Source organism: Nesoenas mayeri (genome assembly GCF_963082525.1).
Source record: "Nesoenas mayeri genome assembly, chromosome: 13".
In the NCBI taxonomy this organism is placed as follows: Eukaryota; Metazoa; Chordata; class Aves; order Columbiformes; family Columbidae; genus Nesoenas; species Nesoenas mayeri.
The window spans coordinates 1,167,002-1,187,968 of record NC_137550.1 but is presented as its reverse complement, the minus strand read 5'-3'; the positions used below and the strand labels follow the sequence as shown (position 1 = coordinate 1,187,968).

At 48.3% G+C, this 20,967-nt stretch overlaps 1 protein-coding gene across 1 annotated transcript in view; it reads right to left on the bottom strand.

Moving 5' to 3' along the window:
- Positions 1-1,663: 1,663 nt before the first annotated feature.
- The window catches only part of HS6ST2 (heparan sulfate 6-O-sulfotransferase 2), a gene marked incomplete at both ends in the record, with an annotated part of 132,655 nt that continues 113,351 nt past the window's right edge, over positions 1,664-20,967 (bottom strand). Inside the window, one exon of the mRNA XM_080352686.1 lies at positions 1,664-2,366. Within this exon, the coding sequence (XP_080208812.1) occupies positions 1,664-2,366 (703 nt within the window). The remainder of the gene's footprint in view (positions 2,367-20,967) is intronic.

Sequence of the window (20,967 nt, the reverse complement as noted above, 5' to 3'; positions counted from 1 at the left end):
ATTGCTGCCCCCCGGGTTGCAACACAGCGTCAGATGTAAAACAACTGTCACATAGGTGAGGAGCCATAAGATGTTTGGAAAGCCTTCTGCCTCATTTTATGCCCCCCTGCCCTATTGGCGTACAGAATATTACAGGCGAAAGGCAATAGTGCAAGTGAGCCGTGTAAGCGTCGTGCACATGGGGACGAAGCGCATCCTTTCCGGGCGCCTCCGTCACCGCGCGCCCGCACCGAGGTGGCCGGTCAGCGCCGAGCTCGGGAGCGCCGCGGGCTGCGCGCGCAGCTTCTGAACTTGCTGAATGTATGTAGCCCAAGCCTTGCAGAGTATTTTATTTTATTTTTGCATAGAGATTTATAGGAGTCCCTCGCACCTCCTGCCCCGGCTGCTCCCCCGTCAGTCTCGGTGCGGCCGAAGGGCTGCGGGTGAGCCGGTCCGGGTCCAGCTCCCGCACCGCGCAACCTGCTCACCCTGCACAACTATGGCTATGGCAAGACTGGTTTCCGTCACCGTGTCAGTCATCGCTCATCTGTCAGCGCTGAGAAGGGCTCGAGAGCGCAGGAAAAACAAAAAGCCCTGTTCTTATCTGGTGTAGCAAAGATTTACTGGAAGTAAATCCTAATTCAAGTGTAAATCTACTTCTTCGTTGAGCAATTCTCTTCATAATATTGCTGGGATTAGAGAGTTTAATGACTTTTTAAAGACACTACACAAATAGCCGCAACATAATTTCATCTAGTTTAGATCACCAATTATTAAGGAATGATAAATTCGGTGTTATGTATTCTAATGGGTAAGAAAGACTTAAAATTAGACACTGTCACGAGATTATAATCTGGAAAATGCTTTATGAAACATGAAGATGTGCTATACATTTTCCAGAATGGTTAAAATCATACTACCCTGAAAAATTCTGGAAACAGTGTCTTTAACATTGGCATTCGGTTCAGAAAATTATGTATGTCTTTTTCCTGTTTTTAAATATGAGATAGATCAAGCTTAAAACTCTAAACAGCAGTAGGTAGAAAAAAGTTTAAAATTTTAAATATTTATATAACTAGAGAAATTACTTCTATTCCTTTTAAAAGCCAATATTATACATAAAACTAGTCAATATTTTTCAAGATCTCTTTTGTTCTCTTCATCCTCCATTCATTAACTTGGTAAATATAATAAGCAGTTGGTGCCCTTGAAAACACATTATTAAAATAAAATTAAGATAAAATCAAAGGGAAAAGGTTTTGCTCATATACTGTATTGTGAGAGTATGCTAACTGCTCGTTATTAGGAAATGAGTTTGCTTCCCAGATAGATTTCAGCTGAGCATCATAAACATTTTCCAGCATCCCATTTTGTACTCATAACTAATTTAAGGATTTTTTTTTTCCTTTTAAATAAACGTCCAAGCAACCATTTCTGATGAGCCTATTTGGCTCCTGTATTTCATAAATAATCCAACAAACCTAAAAAGGACAATTTAATTACACGCTAAGATTAAGCGTTCCGCGTACAGTACGACATTTACTGCAAAGGCAACTGCAAAGGCAACGTTTTAACCTCTTTTTGCTCCGAACCCGTGAGAAGCGTGATCTGTTCGGACTCCTCTTTCGTCTCCCGCTCGTGGGTCGGGTTCTGCTTGGCTGCGGGTGTCCGGCGGGTCCCCCCACTACCGCCGCCACCGCTCCACGTTCCCCGTGTAGTCAGTGCTGGAGCTGTTGTCTCCCCGCTCCCTCCGCCGCGCTTGCTTCGCCCGCAGGATCTTGCGCTGCTCCTGGCGTTTCCGCCGCGCCTCCTGGTGCTCCTTCTGCCGCATGTACTGGTACCGCTGCAAAAACAGGTCTTTTGCATAATCGTACAACTCCATGTCTAAAAAATTGAGGGCCTCGATGCGCTGCTGAGTCTGCTGGTCTATCTCCACGCTGGAGGCCCTTGTGCTATTGTACTGCGTGAACGGGGAGATGAAGTTCATGTTGAAAGTCTTCTCAAAGAGATACTGAGTCTTCCGCTGAAATTCGGTCAGGCCGAAGAAGGCCATCCGCTTCAGGTTCTCCTTGGCACTGTCTAGGAGAACCTTATTTCTCTGCTCCTCGGGCATGACCGACAGGTTGTAGCATCCCACCAGGCTGAGGTCGGACAACATGCGGACCTGGCGGTTGTTGGCGAGGTTGTAGGGGCACTCCATGAACTCCTGCAGAGAACAGCCTGACCAGTCGTCCCCCGCGTAGCAGCTGGGCAGCTCCTCGGTGGTTGGGGACCGGCCGTCGCAAACGTGCAGGGACGCCTTCCACGTCGCTCCTCGCTGGACGTGTCTCCATTCGCTCAGGTATCGGGACACGGGGTCACGCAGGATGGTGATGTAGTAGAAATTCCTGCCGAAGGGAGAGGAAGGCAGAGCGTTTAGTCCCGCGTGTCTCCAGCACACAGTGCATTAATGTTCAAAATCAATAGAAACTTGAAGATGCACTTAAGAGGCTTTCAGGAGCCCTGCTGCAGAGTGCTGCTCTGCATGCTCTCCTCTCGGGGGTGAAGGATGGCTCAACAAACTCCCCGGGGGCAGCGGGATGGTTATATCTACCTGCACATATCTGGCTTAGTGAGTTTTGCCTCTACAGAGGTGGAAGGGAACCCCACGTTCCCCTCTGTGTAGTTGCACATGTGGCTACACGGTCCTGCCAGGTGCCTCAACAGATCTTGGAAGAATAATCAAAATATCTGCCAGGATGGAAGCCTCAACCCAAGGACGGTATAGTAGCTCTGGCTTTTTTATTTTCCTTATGCAGCAGGACTGACCAGTTTATGTAGCCTGCAAAAAACTGCTGGTGCCACCTTTCCTGACGAGCAGCTGTGGGTCTTGGCTGCGTGAGCCCCAGCGCAGCGTTCCAGCTCTAAGGAAGACATTTCCTTTTGCAGGCCAGATACACAGGATGTACCTAGAAGCCCCAACCCATTTGCACTGAAATAAAGCCCTTGCAAATCCTGTATTATCCTCCTGCCTTCACCTGATGCAGTGCTGCAACGATGAGAGAGGAGAGATACGTGAATAACAGGAAATTAAAGGACTCATCACAGGTTTTTGTAAGAGAAAACATTTCCAAGGGAGGTGCTGGCTTTGGTTTGGAGCAACAGGAGGGTGGCACACGTGGGGGACACGCTGCTGCAGGGAAACCTATCAGGCTGCCAGCTGGAAAAGCTGCAAGTTCAACCTTCTGTGTACCATTAAGAGATGACTCTGCGTCACACATTAATATCCACCGTCAAACACTGTTTTCCACTGTCAGCAGCCTGAAGCCATATACACCAAGCTCTTCACACCTCCTTTAATATGACCACGACCTCAGCAATGATGCTGGAGGTACACTGTCAGGATAACAGCGATCTGCTTAAGGAAATGGACTTAAAGTAGCTCAATAAGCAAATTCTCCTGCCGGGGAAGGCCACTCCTCCAGGATGAGGACACCAAGGAATGTGCGCCTGGGAGCCCTGAGCCCCCAGGCTGTGATTGCCGTGTCCTCGGTGCTGTGCAAGGAGGAGAAGGGACAGTTATTTGCATTCTTGAATTGCAGCGTGACTGGCCATCCCGCAGCCGTCTTCTGTTCCCTATCACTTCCTTTGGCAAAAAAGCCACTAGATGTCAATGTTTTACAGAAAATTGTCTCTGGGTGAACTAAAAAGTGAATCACGAGCACCGAAAGCATCCAACAGCACATGGTAAAGGAAACCTGGACAGTTGCCATTCCTCTTCCCATTTAGAGCATCCAAGCTCATAAATAATTAAATAAAGTACAATAAACTTGCAAAACCAAATACAGTCAAGGAGCCCAGTGCAGAATCAGTGGCACCTCACGCTCAGAGAGCCAGGACATGGCAACTGGCACCATTGCTGTCCCCACACTCGTCCTGGTGCCGCTCCCCAGCTCGGAGGGCTTTGGCTGCAGGTTTGCAAGGTAGTGGGTGCCAAAGCCCACACTGTGACTCTGAGGAAGGTACTTTTCTCCACAAGCATCATTAAATGATTTCACTGTGAAAGCTGGACTTAAGAGGGAGCAAGGACAAAGCTGACTTTCATGTCACGGACCTGGAGCAGCAGCCACCAACCTCATGTTGTCCCTTGCAAAGGCAGAAAGAGTTTCACTCCGTGTCATCTCAGCAGGTCTCTGGTTGTGCTGGAGAACCCAACAGGGCAAAGGCCTTTCCATGAGCACTGTCACCCCAGCCAGCCGGAGCTGACCCTGGTCACTCCTGTGCACCAGGCTCCTTTGACGCAGCAGTGACACAGCCTTGTGCGGGTCCTCGTCATGGGGAAACGGAGCATCTGCAGGGCAAACTCAAGCCCCTTCTTTAACTCTTTGCGCTTGGGTCTCATATATTGGGATACTGCGCTAAAATAATGACCTGATCCTCAAGCAATAACTACTTAGTGCTATGTAGCACTAAACTCAGTGCTAATTATAGCAACTAACATACAGCAACAAACCTCTGATGATGGAAGAGGCACCAGCAAAGCTCCGCTTACCCCAGAGCACCTTGTACGACGTGGCCCGTCAGCAGTCCGGCAAGGCTGGGAGGGGAGCGGGCCATGGGAGGGCTGCTGGCTAAGGGACAAGGCCAACAAAACCGTATGCTATAAGGTCATCACAGCAATCGATGGGGAGTTAATGCAAGAAGGGAAACAAATCCTGAGCCAAGATCGATACAGCGAGCACTTTATCATAGCTCAAACTCTTCAGCTGCTCTCCCTTTGTGCTTTTTGGTCTCAGGCAGTGACAAAGCGCCTCCCTCCCTTGGCTGCTGTTGTAAAAAACAAAAGAATGAATAAAAACTTGTATGTTGTCAGAAGAAACTTCGCTGCAATGGATCACTATCACCCCAGGTGGCCGGCGGCCTCAGCTGGGCAGATATCTCCATCAGCGCCTGCCAGGGGAAAACGCCGTAGTCGAGGGAGATGGGGGAGAAGAGGCTGAGTAAAGATGCTCACTGGGCTCTGCCGTGTGTGTGGAGGTGTCTGGGCTCCCTCCGGCACCCCGCGCTCAGGCAGCCAGGCCATGGGCAAGGATGCTTATGGGATGCCCTGGATGGAGCCTGTATCCTACCTGGCCTGAGCACGGCTCCCTGTGAACAGGCTTGTGTCTGTTATTTTTACCATGTTGTTATTTCCCAGATGAAACCTGCTTTGAGGACACGACTTACAGAGAGACACTTTGTCAGCTGCTGGGCCAATCTCAGCTATTTTGTGCACTTCTCCCCTTCTTAAGTTTCCCTGTTAAAATTCTACAGAAAAAGGTGACGTTCCTTTTGGGAACACCGGCTTTTGGTTTTGCCCTAAGCCATTCTCATCCAAGTTAGAAATCATGTCAGCTCCAGAAAAGCAGCCACACTGCTCTGCGTTTATCTGAACTGAGCTTCAAAAAGTCACAAAAGCTTTAACGCATCGTCAAGTCAAAGCCTTGCCAGAGATGGATTCGGCCAGCAGTGCTTACAGCATCCTTCTGCTGCAACTGGAAGACTCAAAGTTTTGCAATTATTTTTAGCTCTGTACGTAACCGCTTGTTCTTTCTGCTGCCTTAACAAGGGGGTGTTGAGCTCTTGCCCATTTCTTGAAGCTTGTGCTTCAGAGCCTGAGATAACATGTTTGCAGGTAGAGCTCAAACTTTACTGTGAATCATCCCTCTGACTTAAGGAGCTGCACTCATGAGAAACGCAGGTTTTCTAATAAAACTGAGCTGGATGCCTATGAAGCAGAGAACAAAAGGAACTCGTGGGCAACTCAGAAAGTAGGTTGACCCTGGAGCCATCAGGAGTGTGAGATGCTGTGACAGTCACTTGCTTTTGGTATCTCCGTGCACACAGCTATTCCCTGAGGAATACGGGGATCAAACAGTCCCACGACGTTGAGTTTGCTCCACATGCTGCATCACCCAATCTGCTCGTCACACCACTGCAAGGTTGAAGCAAGAGCATTTTTGGGAGTTGTGAATTATCTACACACAATCCATTACCGCAGAGTTGCTCAGGAAAGGTCAGAGGATCCCGTCAGACAAATGCCGAGCTAACAGCTCGAGTTGTCCACTGGGGTGTGAAATGTGGGCTTTCTTGGTGCTCTGATGCTCCTACTTGAGGGTGGGACAAGACAAACGGGAAAATGGCACAGACAGGCAGGGTGATGTGCTGGAAGTCAAGGATGGAGAGAGGAGAAGAGATGTGCTCGGCCTCCCCACAGCCGCAGCAACGCCAGCCCTCACGCTGCATCCTCCCAGCACGCCAGCTGCCACATGCCCCTGTGCACCTGTGGTGCCAGAAATACCGTATTTCACCCACAGGCTGAACCGCAGCTCCCTCTGACTGACCCAGCACAGGCAGCACCTCTGGGGTGCTGGTGCTGCCACGCAAATGCCCCATGGAAGATCCCAGGGCACTTTAATAACCAGCATGGTCATGAAGATGCTCTCTCCTCCTCCTCCTGCACAAGTGCTGCTGCTCCATGTCAGCATCCCTCAGACCCCACATGGGAGCAATGCGTGCCAGCCTGGGGGGACAGTGCAAGTCCCTGCCTGACATTGACTTTTGCTGAGATGTTTTTTGCTGAAAGGGACCAAGAAACGTGTGCTGGCAGTGGACAGACCTGCTTTCAGCTGTCCGGTTCCTCAGCCCAGAGCAGCTCCCTCTCTCCTTCCTGCACAGCCCCTGGAGAAAATACAGAGCAAACTGAAACCTCAAAGACCTCCGTGAATTTCTCTGAGGGGTTTATTTAGACTGAGCCATCTGCTCACTTTGAAGGATAATTCTGTGGTCACACAGTGCATCTGTGCCGGCCTCTTCCCCACCTCTGCCCAGCGCAGGGGCTGAATAAGAACTCTTTTTTCCAGTCTAACGATTTTTGTAAAAAGCACCCTTGTAGCAAGACTCGAAATGCAACATTAAAGAAAAAAAATGGAAGTCAAAGTGAGGAGGTGTGAAACCCCAGGGGATGACAGCACTGAGTAAAGCCAGAGACTTTAGAGCCCAGAAGGACTGCCAGGAAAGGGATATCCAGCTATGCACACCGCGATGCCCAGGAGGCTCATTGTGTGTGGAGCTGCTCTGCTGAAAGGAGGTGAGGAAGGAGTGACTTTGCTTAGGCATCAAAAAGGGTCAGAACCTCCTGAAGTAAGAGCGCATCCCATCCCAACCCCACTGCCCCAGCTGCGCAAAGCAGGACCGCAAAGCAGCAGCGAACCAGGCGATGCAGAGAGAGAGGGGTTATGGCCCAACCTGTGGATGGAGAGCCAGGGGAAGGCTTGCAGCTCCCTTCCCTTTTCCTTGCTGTGCCACGAGAGACCTGGCAAAACGGACCATTGGCAGCTGAGCACCCACTCTGAGAGGCTGAGAGCAGCGAAGGGCTCACCAGAGAATTGTCTAGGTGCTTTAACTCCTGCACTTGCTCCCAGAGCACCTTAACCCCGATGGGGAAGCTCTGAGGAACTCTGCGTGGTCCCACCGGGTGCCATTTCCACGGGGACCACAAGCAGGGCTGGCTCCAGCTCAGCACATCTCAGCCCCTTCAGGTCAAAACCCGCGCTGGTGCTGAGGCCGGGGAGTATCGATCCCTGCCAGAGGACAGGGGCTGCCGCGCTGTTTAATGGCTTGCTGAGGTAGAGGAAGGCTGGAGGTCAGACGCTGGCAGCTGCCAGGCCTTCAGCCTGGAAACCTGAGCCTGGCTTGATGGAGCGATGAGGTAAGGAGCTGTAGAGGGGAGCTGAAAGCTAAACATCCACTCACCATTACATCCATTAGTGTATGGATCAGGAGGCGAGGGACTGAGTGACCTTTTCTCATTTCTGCTGAGAAACGGGGCTGTAAGAAGAAGGGCTTTGGAGGCTACAGAGGGTAAGAAACTACAGCGTTTGCACAGGGAGCACTGCAGCCCTGGGAACACACCGACCTCTCCTTCTGACCGTGCCCTGGGGCAAACTAACCCAGGAACACACAGCTACAGCACAGGCTGGGGACGCAGAGCCGTGATTTCCAGGCAATGTATTGGGACAGTCCCATTCTCCCAGTAAAACTAAGGCTATCCTTCAAGCTGGCTCAAGCAGGCTGCTTTGCACTTAGGCCAGGCTCATCCAGATGGCAAGCCTGGCTGGGATGGTTTGGAGACGCAGGCAGGTTTGTGCAATGAATGGGAGGCAATTTTACACAAGTGTCCCCATCTCAATGGGTGGAGATGGGGGAGGAAGGAAGATCTGGGAATGTTTTCTATTCTGAGGGATTTTTTTTCCCCAGCTTAAGGACTTTGTGGTGCACTAACAGGGCAGTACAAAACCAAGTTATGCGCCAGGTGAAGACAGGTATTTTGAAAGGCAAGTTCCCTCTGGAGGGGTGGGGGCAAAGGGACAGATCACGTAGGTAACGCGTGCAGCAGGAAAGCAAATAAAATGAAATAAAAGCCTGCAGTAGAGATTGTGCACTTGATGCAAAGGATTAAGGACTGAGCTACTGAAAAAAGAAAAATAATCACAGGGTTGGTGCTTCGACACCAGAAACAATGCACAATCACCAAAACCAGCGAGCAGCAGGACAATCAGTGTCTTTCCCACCCTCTCCATAAACTGCTCATCTGAATAAAAATCCACAGAGCTCATTTATAAAAGAACAGTCACATACTTGCTCTTTTACAAGCTGAGCAATTTGGGTTTTTCTTTTTTGAGATGTCAACTTCTCTCACACAGCTGATCCGACCAGAGGAAGATGCCTCCACACAGTGGCCCCATGCACGGGTCCAAGATCCCATCTCCTCCTCCGCTGCTCCCAGCTGTGAGCTGACACTGCTGCAGGCTGGCTCCTCCGCTCCTCCCTCGCCCCACAGAACATCTCCACTCGGGATAATCTGACAGCAGAGTCGCGGAAAATGATGGAAGGTCAGGAACGCCAACAGCACGAGTCTCACATTTCTTGCTCTGCTCTTAAAACCCTCCCCGTGCAGCTCCGAATGTGCTGATAGATTTTAACCTTCAGCAGAGGGTCTCCCCCCCGATCAATCACGCCCAACGCGTCTCTACAAGAAGTCAAACTCAATTAGGCCACGTCAGGCGCTGAGAGTGCTTCATTCCCAGTAGGTGAGGTTAATTCCCATCAAGAGTGGCCCACTGAGAATCTGATTTGCTAATACTGCAAATTGTTCCTCCAAGAGAAATACCCCTGCTGCCTTATTTGTTGGAGGCAGGCATCTGTTTGGAGATTGCTCCGAGAGCAGCAAAATGTTCATTTAATACTGTGACTCATACTGATTCTTAACGAACTTTGTCACCTAGAGACATGATTAAAAGGACAGGGGTGAGCATCCTGGTGACAGCCTCTCTTGCCTCAGCCACGCACACTTGGAAACACCCCCGAAATGGGAATACTTCTTTCCTGCCGAGAGATGCTCCCGCAACACAGCTCAGAGACGAGGCCAAAATACTTGGCAAGCTTACTGATGCAGCGCTGGGATTCAAATGTTTGTATCTGCACCAGATTGGTCCCAGATGCTTCGCATCAGTGATGTGGATGGCAACGGCAGCAGCCGAGAAGCATCAGCCGGGGCTTCCCACAGCGCTCCTCTCTGCTCCCAGCCCTGCAGACAAGAGCTACGGGCCCATCCCTCAGCAGAAGAGGAGCAAGGGAGGCTGCTGTGCTCCCCGGGGAGCCTCCAGGAGAAGATCTCATGCTCCGTGTCCCATGGAGGCTGCGTAGCTGCCTTTCTCGCCAGATCTGCAGCCCGGCTTCCCACACCAGGTCCTCTCTGTCTGTGGTCGCAGAGATGGCAAGGAGGTGAGCACAGAGCAGGGTTATTGGAGCAGGTCTGCTCCTCTCCTCTCCCCAGTGACCAAATACAGCACCTTCCAAGCAAACAGGCCCCAGGCTGGGTCCTACTTGTTCTTACGAGACCTTTTCTCATTCAATTTCAGCCTAGACATGAGGAAGAAATTCTCTACAATGAGGGTGATGAAACGTGGTCCCAGGTTGCCCAGAGAGGTGGTGGATGAACCATCCCTGGAGACATTCCAGGCCAGGCTGGACGGGGCTCTGAGCAACCTGAGCTGGTGAAGACGTCCCTGCTCATGGCAGGGGGGGCACTGGGTGAGCTTTGAAGGTCCCTTCCAACCCAAACCATTCTATGATAATAATGCAAATTAAACTAAACTTCCAGCTCCACTTCATCCAAAATGAAAAGTACAGCAAAATCTAGATGAACAAATGACTTCTTCATTAAAGAAGTGAAGTATAAGGATTATGGGGAGGCAGAGAAGAAGGAGAGGGAACAAACACATTTATTTCTCTGCAGCAGCCTGCAAAACTACAAGCATGCAGACCATATTCCTGTAGTCGGGGTCTCAGGGTGGCACAGGAGAATCGTGCATTAGCTCCGAACAAGGGCCCGGGAGGGAACGAGATAAGTATTTCAGAACTGCGAATTAAAGCCGTTAGCAAATGTAAATTTACATTTCCTCTAAGCAATCATTATGTTTTCACTTCTATCAGCACCCAATGAATCACAGAGATGTTTTGTCTAGAAACACTAATGGTGGGGGTAGGGAGCCAGCAGCCTACCCACAGTAACAGCGGCAAGAGAAAACTGCCAGAGGAACCCATAAAAAGGAGCTGGATTTTGCAAGAATGGCAATTACACCAGCCCGTCATTGCCCGTGAAGTTATCAAATAGGAAAGATCTGTAGAAAATAAGCATTTCAGGCACAGAAAGCGGCAGCGATTTAACACTTTGCAGCTCAAGGTATGTGTTCATATATGTGCAGGCATGGTGCATGTACACAAAGATAATGAAAATAAGGCTTTAAATAAGTAAAAAATATGCAGCCTCACACACGCACATGTTCCCAGCGGCCTTCACGCACAAACTAATTGTCCACAGCATCGCCTGCAGAGGGGAGAGCTGCCCTGCAGATTTGCCAGAGTGGTATTAATTTCATAATTGCCTGTATTATTAAGATCTCTGCAGGATACCATTGCTCACAACCAATTCAGCAACAACAGTGGTCTTTTTACTTTATTTTTTTTTTCTGTGGTGCATAAAAAGAGAAGCAGGTTTCCATTTTTAGACTCGGCAAACAGACGAGTGACTCAGCCACTGGAGCCAGTCCCGAATCCACCGCCTCCACACCACAGACTGGCACAGGAAAGGGTAGAAATGCCGGGCAGAGGGGCCAAAACCCTTCCCACCCACCCGACCTGCTGGGAAAAGGGCTGAACTGCCCTTTGGAAACACCCATCTCCCACCACAACCTGCCCAGAACAGCAAAGCTTCCCACCTTGTTAGCTTAATTGTATGACATAGGCAACTGGATGAAGGGCAGAAGTGGTGCCAAGACCCCCCGAGCTGCACGTGGTGGGTAAAACTGAAGGACAGAGAAGGTGGCAGAGGAGCATCAGCATAAGAGCATGCCATTCTTCCTTCTTGCTAGGTGATAGAGTTATAGAACAGTTTGGGTTGGAAGGGACCTTCAACGCTCATCCAGTCCAACTGCTGCCATGAGCAGGGACATCTTCACCAGCTCACGTTGCTCAGAGCCCCGTCCAGCCTGGCCTGGGATGTCTCCAGGGATGGTTCATCCACCACCTCTCTGGCCAACCTGGGCCAGTGCTTCACCACCTTCATTGTAAACAATTTATTCTTCATGTCCAGCGTGAATCTCCCATCTTATTAGCTTAAAAACATTACTCCTTGTCCTAGATAATGAGCCGCAGTATGGGTGATGCTGGATTTGTGACACTGGCCTTGGCAGCACACAAGGGCTGGAAAGTGCTTTTCTTGCTAAAAGTGATTATCCCTCACAAAACAGGACGCAGAGCTGATCTCACCCTTAATACACACTAGGAAAAGCTCAAGGTGTGAGCGATGTCTTTTGAAAAACCAAGCTCTAAAGCCCACAGAAAGTACCTTCCTACTCCCAGCACAAGGAACTGTCCCTGTCCCCAGGATGTCCCATCTCCCCGAGCCACGGCACGCAGCATCTTCCAGGCACGATACAGCACCTCCCCATTCACAGAGCTCTTAGGGATTCATTAAAAAGCACAGCAGACCTCCCAAAGCTAAAAGGAGGCCACTGCAAAAGAGTTGGCGAAAAACCACAGGATGTTGCTATAAATCAAATCTTTACAGCAGGATTCACCCTATCTAAATGCCGTTGCAGGAACTGGTTTCAACTTGTAACTGATATTTCTGTGGTGGAGGAGATGGAGGTTTGCAAAGCCTACACTCCATAAGCAGCGGTTTACAGAGAGGGAATAGTGGCAGTTTTTCATTTTCCAGAGTCCAGTCACCCTTCCAAGAATCTTAATGCCTCATTGATTCATAATACAGTACATAAAGATTTCATTTTCTCTTACACACAATGATATATTATGAAGGCAATCTATTTTGCCACTGAAAAGTTTGCTTAGTAGAAAAATTTGGAGTTTTGACATTCAGGAAATTACAGTCATCTGTAAAGCAGGATTGATATGCCAAGGCTAACATTTTCATTGCACTTATGGAGCCGGAATACCTATGCTAAACTATTTATAATACTCTAAAAAAATAATAACAAAAAAAATCCAGGCTCTTGTTTATAAAAAGCATGTATTTAATATTAACGAAAAAGCTTTATCCTTATATCCATATATATCTTAGCTATGTCTTAAATGTGCTAAGCCACACATAGTCTCTGACGAGATGAAAATACTGTTAATAACTCAATAAAAGCCACACTTCAGACAGGCTCCGCCGTGCCCCGAGCGTGCAAGCGGCGGCACGAGCCCGACACGCGGCTGAGCCGAGCAGCACAAACGCAGAAACGTGAGATGGGCTGCTGTGCTGAATCTCCCTCGTGTCCCCCTGGGCTGGGACATGGCTCCTGCCACCCACCACCCACCCAGGGGTGCACATGGAGCAGAACATCCCTGAACTCCGCGCCCTTCGCTCGTGAGTTCTGTTGCCGATACGATCCAGAAGCAAGAGGGTGCAGAGGGCTCCCCTCTCAGCTTGACGCGTGCATTTGTCTTTTTTAGGAATGCAGGAATGTGTGTTAGCAGTTGTGATTTGTTTTAGTTCCTGAGCGCTCATTGCAATTTGCTAATCGCTGCTTGAATTGTAGTAAAACACCTCCCAATGAAAGTACGTGCTACTGAAGATCCTCGTCTCAACGCTGGAGAAACCTTGGATCTCTCAAGAAGATCATACGATCAGCTCCAAGAGCTCTGCGTATCTGACAACGGGGAATTAACTCCAGAGAGGTATTTATAAAATCATTTGTTACTGTATCAGAGCTCAATCAATTCTCTTCAATAATACATAAAAGGAGAAGGTTTGGCTCGTGTGAAAAAATGTAAGGCTGATGTTAATTCCTTCACAAGCCATTTGCAGATAATCTTCCATATGCCAGTTAATATATCCCATGATAGGTTACACGAAAGTGCTTTTAAAAGCTAAAGTGGGGATATATAGCGTATAAAAAAGGCACATTAATGCCCCTTATATTTTGCTTATCATGATCACTGGGCATATAGAAATCCAAGGAAAATCCTTCCTAGGCTTTCTAAAAATTTGTCAAAGGCAGACATCTATTGAAAAAGTCTCTGAAATTTAATTAATGAACTGATACTAGTATATTCTCAGTCTACTGCTAAAAGAGGGACTGAGGAACGGACCATGTATTTACAGCTGCAACTTGCTACAATTTTAATTTTAGCTTTCATTGATTTCATTTAGTACCATGAGACTATATAATGAAGAAATCTGTATCAATTGAAAATACCAAGTGTGCTCCTGCCCCACTAGGGTACTTCAGTAATATCATGTAATGGAAGGGGATTCTCATTTAATTGAATTGGAAATGAAACACATATTAGCTAAGAAAACTTAATCAGTGCAATAATATTAAAATGGGCCACTCAGACAAACTATACTGATTAAGTCACTTGCAAACATTTCCGTAATCATCCCTGAGACTTGTGGCGTTAATGATTTAAACTCACTTTTCTACTCCAGGGAACAAAACTGTAATTTCAAAGCAGACAATTAGAATATTTTAAGCCCTCTATCACACATTACAATACAGTCTCCTGGCAGAAGCACAGGACCTGCTCTTACAGGGATACATCTTGAGGTCTGAGGTACAAGAAGGTCTGCATGGACGCTGGGATGGCATCAAAATGTTTGATTTAAGCCAGGACACAGCCCAGAAAGCACCTTGCTTGCTGGGGATCACGTCTGAAGTGCTCGCTGCAGTTCCTCCACAGACTTAATCTCTAATCTTGACTAGCTACTGATCGCACACAGCGATGCACCGTAAAGCTCTGGGATACAAACGTCTTCCAGCAGACCGGGATTTTAAAAATCTTATTCACACGTAGTTGACATAACTGGATTTAAAATTTTCATGGAATAGCAGAGTGCATTTCTAATAGAACCCCGTAGATCTATTTGTTGTGTCAAAGCTCAGCTGGGAGGGGCTTTATATCAGCTAAGCAAGGCTTTGCCATCATTACAAGATGTGCAGGACATCCCCTTTCCCATGTCCACTAGCTCCACCCCAAGCATTTAGCAAAAGCATATTTTACTTAGTATGAATTAGTTAGGACGACACCCTTCAAAAATCTACGTTTATGGAAAACGCGTCTTACACAACCCTGAACCAACACAGGGAGGTTCCTGTGGTGTTGCGCTCTGAGCAGGACCAGCTACACGGTCCAAGTGTGTGACACCCGGGAACCAGAGGCTGAGCTGGCAGAGCATCATCAGATGCTTTCCTGGGGTCAGGGACTGCACATCCAGCACAGATGCCCCCTATACTGTCAATTAATATGTAGCATTAAGACATTCAAAATTCTGGTTTAGGATAGCCAAAAAACCAAACACAGGTTTTGCATCTTTTCAGTGCCACGAAGCAAACTTCAGCCAAACTGGCACCTGGACTGAGCGAGGCCGCGGCGAAGGGCTTGGCAGGGAGAGGAGCCCGGCTGTCCTCTGCACCAGCCAAAGGGGCGAGGGCTGGCGCTGCTCCGCAAAAACCACTCGATTCCACTGCCCACAGACAGCACCGCTTGCTTTGGCTTTTGCTCTGGTTCTCTCGCAGGGAAGGCAACACAAACATGCGTCAGGCCCTGACCTTTCTCCGAGCAGTGTCTCGCTGTGGTCCTTGAGACTGAGTTCCCGGCACTCCCCATCCACAGCCAGCCACGCAGATGGCACTTTGAACCCTTGGCCATGCCAGCTGGAAAAGTCTCGCTTAGGTTAGCTCAGGTGCCCTTAGAAACAAGCTGGTTGTAGCTGAAGCCAAATCTATCCTACTACAGCCAAGAAGAAAACCAGGAGCTCAGCCCCAGCATGACCAACAACATCAAGTGAAATAAACCAGGGATGGTAATAAGCCTCCAGGGTTGAGACTCACAGCTCCTCCCAAAAGGATCTGCCATTGTTCCCATCCCTCCACACTCCTCCTCAAAATATATGTACAGAAAAAAAGGCAAAACGCTCTCCTCTGTGAGCAGTGAGAGATGGTTCAAAACAGCATCCTTCCTATCTGTGAGCATCTCTTGAATGATTTTTAGAAGACACAGTTCTACTCCTCCATGGATTATTCTGGCTAATGTGTGTGACATTTTAATTATCAAGTACAAATGTTACTGCAAGCAAGCAATGAAACAGATGGTGTCCTGAATTTTACAGTACAGCCACATTTTCCAGCTCAAATTTACAGTTCACCAACCAGCGAGCTTCAAGTCCTGCCTCTACTGCATCTCTCCTATCCATCTGAACCATAGCAACCCTTTCAATGCTGGGAGCGCAGCTTTGGGAGTAGAAACTGAACACAAGTTGTCCTCTTCCAAGCAAACATACCCCAAGTTTCCAATGAGGAAACAAACCAGAGCACAACTTTATACACCCCAAAAGCACGGCAGGTAAGAACCTGGAGAGCACTTGTCTTGGAAAAAGGATGAAGGGATGAAAGGTGGCTAAAGAGGAACTGCACTACTCGAGGCAGCAAAGAGGTGACCTTGCTACCTCCATCTCAATGAAGGACTTAATTTGTTTATCTCAGCAGCTGCCTCAGCAAATCCCACTCATATCAGTTATAATCCCCCAGATTTCCTCCTCTTCCCTTCTGGTGACTTCTGCAGCCCAAGGCGAAGGGACAGGATGGGATGAGTGTCCTTTAGGGACACATCTGTGCCAAGTCCCACATCACCAGAGGATAAGAGAGGAGCAAAGAAGCTCTTCTATTCATCCTTGCTGGTCTACCATCCTGCAAAAAAACCCAGCACCTATGACCAGAGTTACCCTTTCACGGGTTTATTTCCACGCTCTTATAAAAAATAAAATACAATTCAAGAAACAGGAGCCACACAGGGGAACACCATCACACGTGTCACACAATGCAGAGGGGGACAAGGAGACCTTGGGGCCACCTTCAGCTGACCACCGCTCCACACATGTGCTCAGACATGTCTGAGCATTATCCAGTGATGGATGCAGCCACAGCTTAGAGGAGACTCAGCTCAGCCTGGGTCCGTCCTGTAGCTTGCACGGTTCTTCTGTAAACCCCATGCAGAGCCTAATGAAGCAGGTGACCACTCATCTCCTGGGTTTACAGCACTACACCATGTGTGGTTCTTGCTTTGCGGAGCTTATAATCCAGTTCAGACAAAGCACTAGGAATCAGCGTGGGTCCAGTGGCCGCTGGGGGAGAGCTGCAGCGGCATCCCCGGAGCTCAACCAACAAACAGGGTGAGCTTTTGGTTGTCAGTCCCTGCTCCGTGCAGCTGTGCTATGTCCCTGACGGGCTGAGGAGCAGGTCCTGCCCTTGCTGAACAGGCTCTTGATTTAACACGCTAGGGCTCTACTTAATTTTGGGGAGCTTTCTTGATACGCCGCTCCATTCATCTCCACTATCGCAAAGGGGAGCTGCTACCGAGGCTTATGGCATTAATGCTGTAATAACCACTAGGAAATGTTTTCTGGGAAGGTGTCCCAGAATATAATATGCTGAACACCTCCTCTCACCGCTCTCAGCACTCTCACCCCTTCTCTCAGAGTCAGCACCAGGCTGGCTTCCATCTAGGTCTGGGAGGACGGGAACCCCCCCGGCTGCACCCCTGCCCAAGCACAGCGCTGGTGACATCCTTGTGCAGACACCTCTGGGACGTGGGACTACTCATGCAAAGCCCAGACACGGGGAGATGCAGCACGAGATGAGGCACAGCCCCTTCGGACCCCAAACTCTTCCCATTTTGCACTGAAACATTTCCAGGAGTGGAGCTTTGGAGGTAAGAGGGGCCAACGCCAGCTCTGCAGGCAGCCAGCAACACTTGGTTCATGTTGCTAGCCAGAAAAGCGCTTCCCACGTGAGCTTTGACTCTTGCATGCAGATTTGCTTGTTGTCACTTAATCCAGTGACGCGTTGGCATCCAGAGGTGGCGATGATGGCGAGACCCAGGGCGGTGCTCTGAGCCCGCCTGTAAAACCTCTTCCTAAAGGGAGCCAAACAGGGCGCTTGCAAAGCTGGAGAGACCCAAGGGCAGAGCCTGCCCTGGAACATAGATGCCTTCACAAACACTCTCCAGTGAGCCCCTGAACACCCAAGGAAACCTGTCTGAGTATTTGGTTCCCAAGGAGAGAAGCCCAAACCCCGGCCGGTACCAGCCGTGCTGGGGTACACAGCCTGGTTTGCAGCAAATCGATGCTTCCTCGTTTAAACTCAGCAAACGGGTGCTCCAGAGCACGATGAAGTGTATCACAGCGGCACAGGTTCTGCTCTCAGTCACACCGACAGCTGGATTGCTGCGATAAATAAAGCTGAAAATCAACTGTCTGAGCGACAACAGCCTCTTCCTAGGTGTCCATCCCTGGAGGGGTTAATCTAAAACAATCTAATTTCTTGCCAAATTGCACAAAATCCAATAAGCGCCAGGCAGCGGTGTCTCTTCCCATTTAGCAGATTAAGAAACTGTGCTCTACCCAATTTATCTGAACAATTCATTCCCGCGGAATTACACTGGGTTTTGAACCTGAGGCTGATACACTCTGTTATATCTGCAGGCTGAGCCATCCACCGAGGGGCTGGATCAATGCACTGCCAAATGCCACCTGAGAGGGGTTTTCTGGCAAAGTATCCAAGCAGGGACGAGGACAAGAGCAGAGGGTGCAAAAGGGCTCACGACAGCAGCAATTTGGGCCAGGGCTCGGGCACAGAAGCAGGATCTTTAGCTACATCTCCGCCATCCTATCTTTAAAACAGCAGCACCCCCATAACTCATTTCAACATACTGAGACTGGGCTTCTCTTCACGTTATTTTAAACAATATGACACTTTCTTTAGACACTTAAATGCATCCTAGTCTCATCACATCAACAGAGGAAGCATATTTTTCCTGTTTATGTGAAAGGTGATATTGCATGCCTCATCCATTGAAATTGTTTGCTGGCTTCCTCTCTCAACATAAATAAGGGGAAAGAAAGTCAGAGAAGATAGATTTTCGAGATGTATACATATGCATGCCCATTTTCTAACCTAGAACATTATCTAATTCTTTCATATATTCAAGTAAGAACTGCAAAAGGTGGTGAAAGTAGAGATAGTATCACTCATACTTCCCCAGAGCAAGGATTAGGGAGCTTTTCTATATATTTAAATAATACCTGTTCGGCCAAGCCCTAGTTAATATTGGCTAACAGAAATGGGGTGAACAGCTCAAACCCCAGCTCCACAGAACAGACCTGCCTGCAGGTCCAACCCAACTTGGGCAAGGCAGAGCAACAGATCTCTTATGCTTGTCAATGCTTTAACCTTTTTACGGTGATTAAATGCCTTTAAATGTCTACAGTTTCCACAGGTCTGAGCATACTCTACTGAAAACACATCTCACACCCATCCAGCCCTTCCCAACCCTCGCAGAACTAAGCCCAACCAACCCCTGTCTGAGCTATGGTACTCAAAGGCACTGCAGAAACCTTCTGGCTTGCAAGTGATGGTAAATTCATCTGAACAGCTTTATTTATGAGTGGTGTTACATCCCGCTTCACGGGGAGACAGATCTGCCTCTAGAACTGCCTTTTCCTGCCTGCAGAAACTGTAAGTCTGCATCAGTATTACAGAATTATTTTAAAGACATTATTTAGATAGCTCTATGGTAATGTGTATGTACACTAGTCCCAGTCCTGCAGAATTTGCATAGCAGGATTTTTTTATCATGCTTCCTAAAGATTAATAATTTAAAGCAAGTTGTATCTGTGCTAAGATTTAGCCTTATGTTTTCACCACTGCTTTATATTCTCATAAATATCCAACATTCCCAAGTATATAGGAATCTGAAGCAGTATTCAAGAGGAAAAACTGCAACCAATATATCTTCCATTTATGGAATTGAATACAAGATCATATTCAAAGTGCTGCGTTTACTGTCTGATTTTGAATACATAAAATATATAGCCATTACAAATTCACCTTTCATTGCAAAGCTTTGTTCCTGCAGTGACATAACTTATTGCCAGATTAGAGCCCTAAGTACAGCTAGACCATTTTTCATCTTCTCCATTCCCACAAACACGACTGGGAGAGACAGGTCGTGCTCTCTATCAAAGTTGTGCTTACCACACAGCAATATTGCAACACGTCCCATTAGAGTTATGTCTGCCGAGACGGAGAGCACAGACTTGGCTGCAGGCACCTCCTAATGGAATTACATAATTGGAGGCATGTCATCTAAATCTGAACAAATTGGATTCCCTTGTCATGCACTATTGAATCAAAACGGAGAGAACACTCCATGCTGTTATCTATGGTAAACCAATGACGGCAAATGCGGCAGCGCTAATACTTCGCTAATGTGATGTTTATTGAAAATAGGGGAAGAAAAAGAAAAAATCAAGACAAAGGTTTCATGTGAGGCCGTGCCAAAATCATGTCGCATGCAAAAATGAGCTCATCTGAGTTTGGTTTCAGACTGGGAATCTTGTTAATGGTTTAGGACGGCTGAGATGTTAAGAAGATGTAACAGCAGAACTACGCGAAGCTGGTTGTCTGTAGCAGCCAGGGAAGCGGAGATGAGGACTTCAGCCAGGCCCTTCCACCAGCAATGGAAGGGTGGGAGCGATGCCATCTCACCACCGACTCCTCAGCCGCTTCTGCACTGAGCTCCTGGGGACAACCACACACAGAAAGCGATAAACATGGTGGGAATGGGGCAGATTCCCACGGCAGGGAAAGAAGCAATGACAGGAGAGCCCGTGCTCTCAGACTATCCCACTGCTTCTTCAAGATCATCACATGATCCTGCTTTGACGGCTCATCTACTCCAAAATATTGCACCACCTGGAAGAAGCGACACCCACAAGGTGTTTTCTCAGCCCCCCCATTCGCTGTCGGTCCCTCTCCTGCCCAGTCTGCGGTGGTTCAATCACATTAACATTCACATCTTGCAACCAAATTCTCCAGCCTTTGTAATTAATAAGCATGCCCTGATTTTCGTTTACAAGCATATCAACTTTAATTCGGAATTACTGAAGGAATCATAACTAGGGAGCAATAACTTTAAGCGCATTGAACTGCGCCATTCAGGGAAAATTTTCACTGAGCACTCAGCTCGACCTCCAGCTCTGCACGTATGAAAGAACAGAGCATTAATTACATTACCAGAATCACTAATCAGCTCGTTGCATCTTTACATTTCATCAGCTAACTGCTGGTGCAAAATGAGAGGCTTTTTTTCCTTTAATTTGGCTCTTCAAGCCTCATCAGGATATTTCCATGTGCACATGGAATGCGTTCATTAACAAACACAACAAGAAAAAGGAAACAGAAAAAAGAATTCTGATGCCTTAGAGAATTGGTGGTTCTCCTAGTAAATTAATTAATTGTGGGACAACTCGGGTTCCCCCATCCAGACGGGGCCATTTGGGTGGCTGAAGGATGGAGCCGGGTCAGCAGCGTGCAATGAGGACGGGAGCAGAGCATCGCGCCC